General features: G+C 46.7%; 1 protein-coding gene across 1 annotated transcript; it reads left to right on the top strand.

Annotated features, from left to right (window-relative positions):
* The first annotated feature begins 364 nt into the window (after nt 1–364).
* On the top strand, nt 365–1324 carry LOC142458170 (olfactory receptor 3A2). Its single transcript, XM_075559223.1, has one exon. The coding sequence runs from the start codon at nt 377–379 to the stop codon at nt 1322–1324; it is 948 nt and encodes a 315-aa protein (XP_075415338.1). The 5' UTR covers nt 365–376.
* The last annotated feature ends 388 nt before the right edge of the window (nt 1325–1712 follow it).

Consider the following 1712-nt stretch of genomic DNA (forward strand, 5'->3'; position numbering starts at 1 on the left):
GACAATAAAACTTATTATCATAATTTAAAATCTGTTTCATGATTTAGATGATCCCTAAGGAAGACATGGAGAAATTCCTTCCCCATCTGGCTATATCCAAAGATGTGGACTATTTTCCTCTTATGTTCCCAAGGATTGCTGATAGGAATTTCTAATTGAGAAGTGGCTTTAGATATGTCAGCTGACAGTAGATAAGCAATATTGAATGGGACAGAGGAGGTGTGACCTAGGAAGTCAGAACACATGACAACAGGGAACTTACCATGGGCATTTTTTTAAGACTTTAAAGCTTTCAAAAGGGTTTAAACTATTTATGCTGAGTAAGTACATTGAGAGACTGATGCCTCTGCTCTCTGACATCTCCTGGCAGGGGCTCATGGAGTCAGACACTGGAACAAACAGGACCTCACTTACTGAGTTCATCCTGCTGGGCCTGGTGGAATCCGAAAACCTGCAGCTACTGCTCTTTGTTTTCTTCCTCTTGGCCTACTTGGTCACCGTGGGGGGCAACCTCAGCATCCTGGCAGCCATCTTGATGGAGCCCAAACTCCACACCCCCATGTACTTCTTCCTGGGGAACCTGTCGGTGCTGGATGTTGGGTGCATCACGGTCACTGTTCCTCCAATGTTGGGTCGTCTCCTGTCCCACAGGCGTACAATTCCCTATGAAGCTTGCCTCTCACAGCTCTTCTTCTTCCACCTTTTGGCTGGGATGGACTGCTTCCTGTTGACTGCCATGGCCTATGACCGCTTCCTGGCCATCTGCTGGCCCCTCACATACAGCACCCGCATGAGCAAGGAAGTCCAGAGGACATTGGTAGCTGCATCCTGGGCTTGTGCCTTCAGCAACGCACTGACCCACACTATTGCTCTATCTACTCTCACCTTCTGCGGCCCCAATGAGGTCAATCACTTCTACTGTGACCTCCCACAGCTCTTCCAGCTCTCTTGCTCCAGCACCCAAGTCAACGAGCTGCTGCTCTTTGGTGTAGGTTTCATTATGGCAGGTTCCCCTGTGGTTCTCATCATCATCTCCTACATCCACGTGGCAGCTGCAGTTCTTCGGATCCGTTCAGTGGAGGGGAGGAAAAAGGCTTTCTCCACATGTGGCTCCCACCTCACTGTCGTTTGCCTCTTCTATGGGACAGGGATCTTCAACTACATGCGCCTGGGTTCAGAGGAGGCTTCAGATAAGGATAAAGGGGTGGGTGTTTTCAACACGGTCATCAACCCCATGCTGAACCCACTCATCTACAGCCTCAGAAACCCTGATGTTCAGGGTGCGCTGTGGCGAGTGGTTGTGGGGAAGCGAACCCTCACATGAGGGATGGTATAGGCCTTCTTCTCTTGCCATTTTTGGGAAACAAAAACAAAGAAAAAATTTCCATAGTCACTTTTTTCTCCCTGTCTTCTTATTCCTGAAGATTTGTGTTAAGTGCTTATCCTAAAAGGAATTTCTACCTAGCACATCATTTATTGTTTCAATGAATACTTAATCAATTAGTCCTCTGAACCAGACCATCCTTGAGCATTGACTGCAGAGTGAACACAAAGATCTGTGCAGCCACATTGTAATAAAAGTAAACAAAATAAATGAAGCAATTGTCATCAGAGATGGCATATCAAATAATAATTAGAGATAAGCAAGATAAGGAGATGTAGGGTTAAGTTCGGCTACTCCAGCCTCCTGGGCTTTGCTACCTTGTTTTTCT

This window comes from Tenrec ecaudatus, chromosome 10 (genome assembly GCF_050624435.1).
Source record: "Tenrec ecaudatus isolate mTenEca1 chromosome 10, mTenEca1.hap1, whole genome shotgun sequence".
Taxonomy (NCBI): domain Eukaryota; kingdom Metazoa; phylum Chordata; class Mammalia; order Afrosoricida; family Tenrecidae; genus Tenrec; species Tenrec ecaudatus.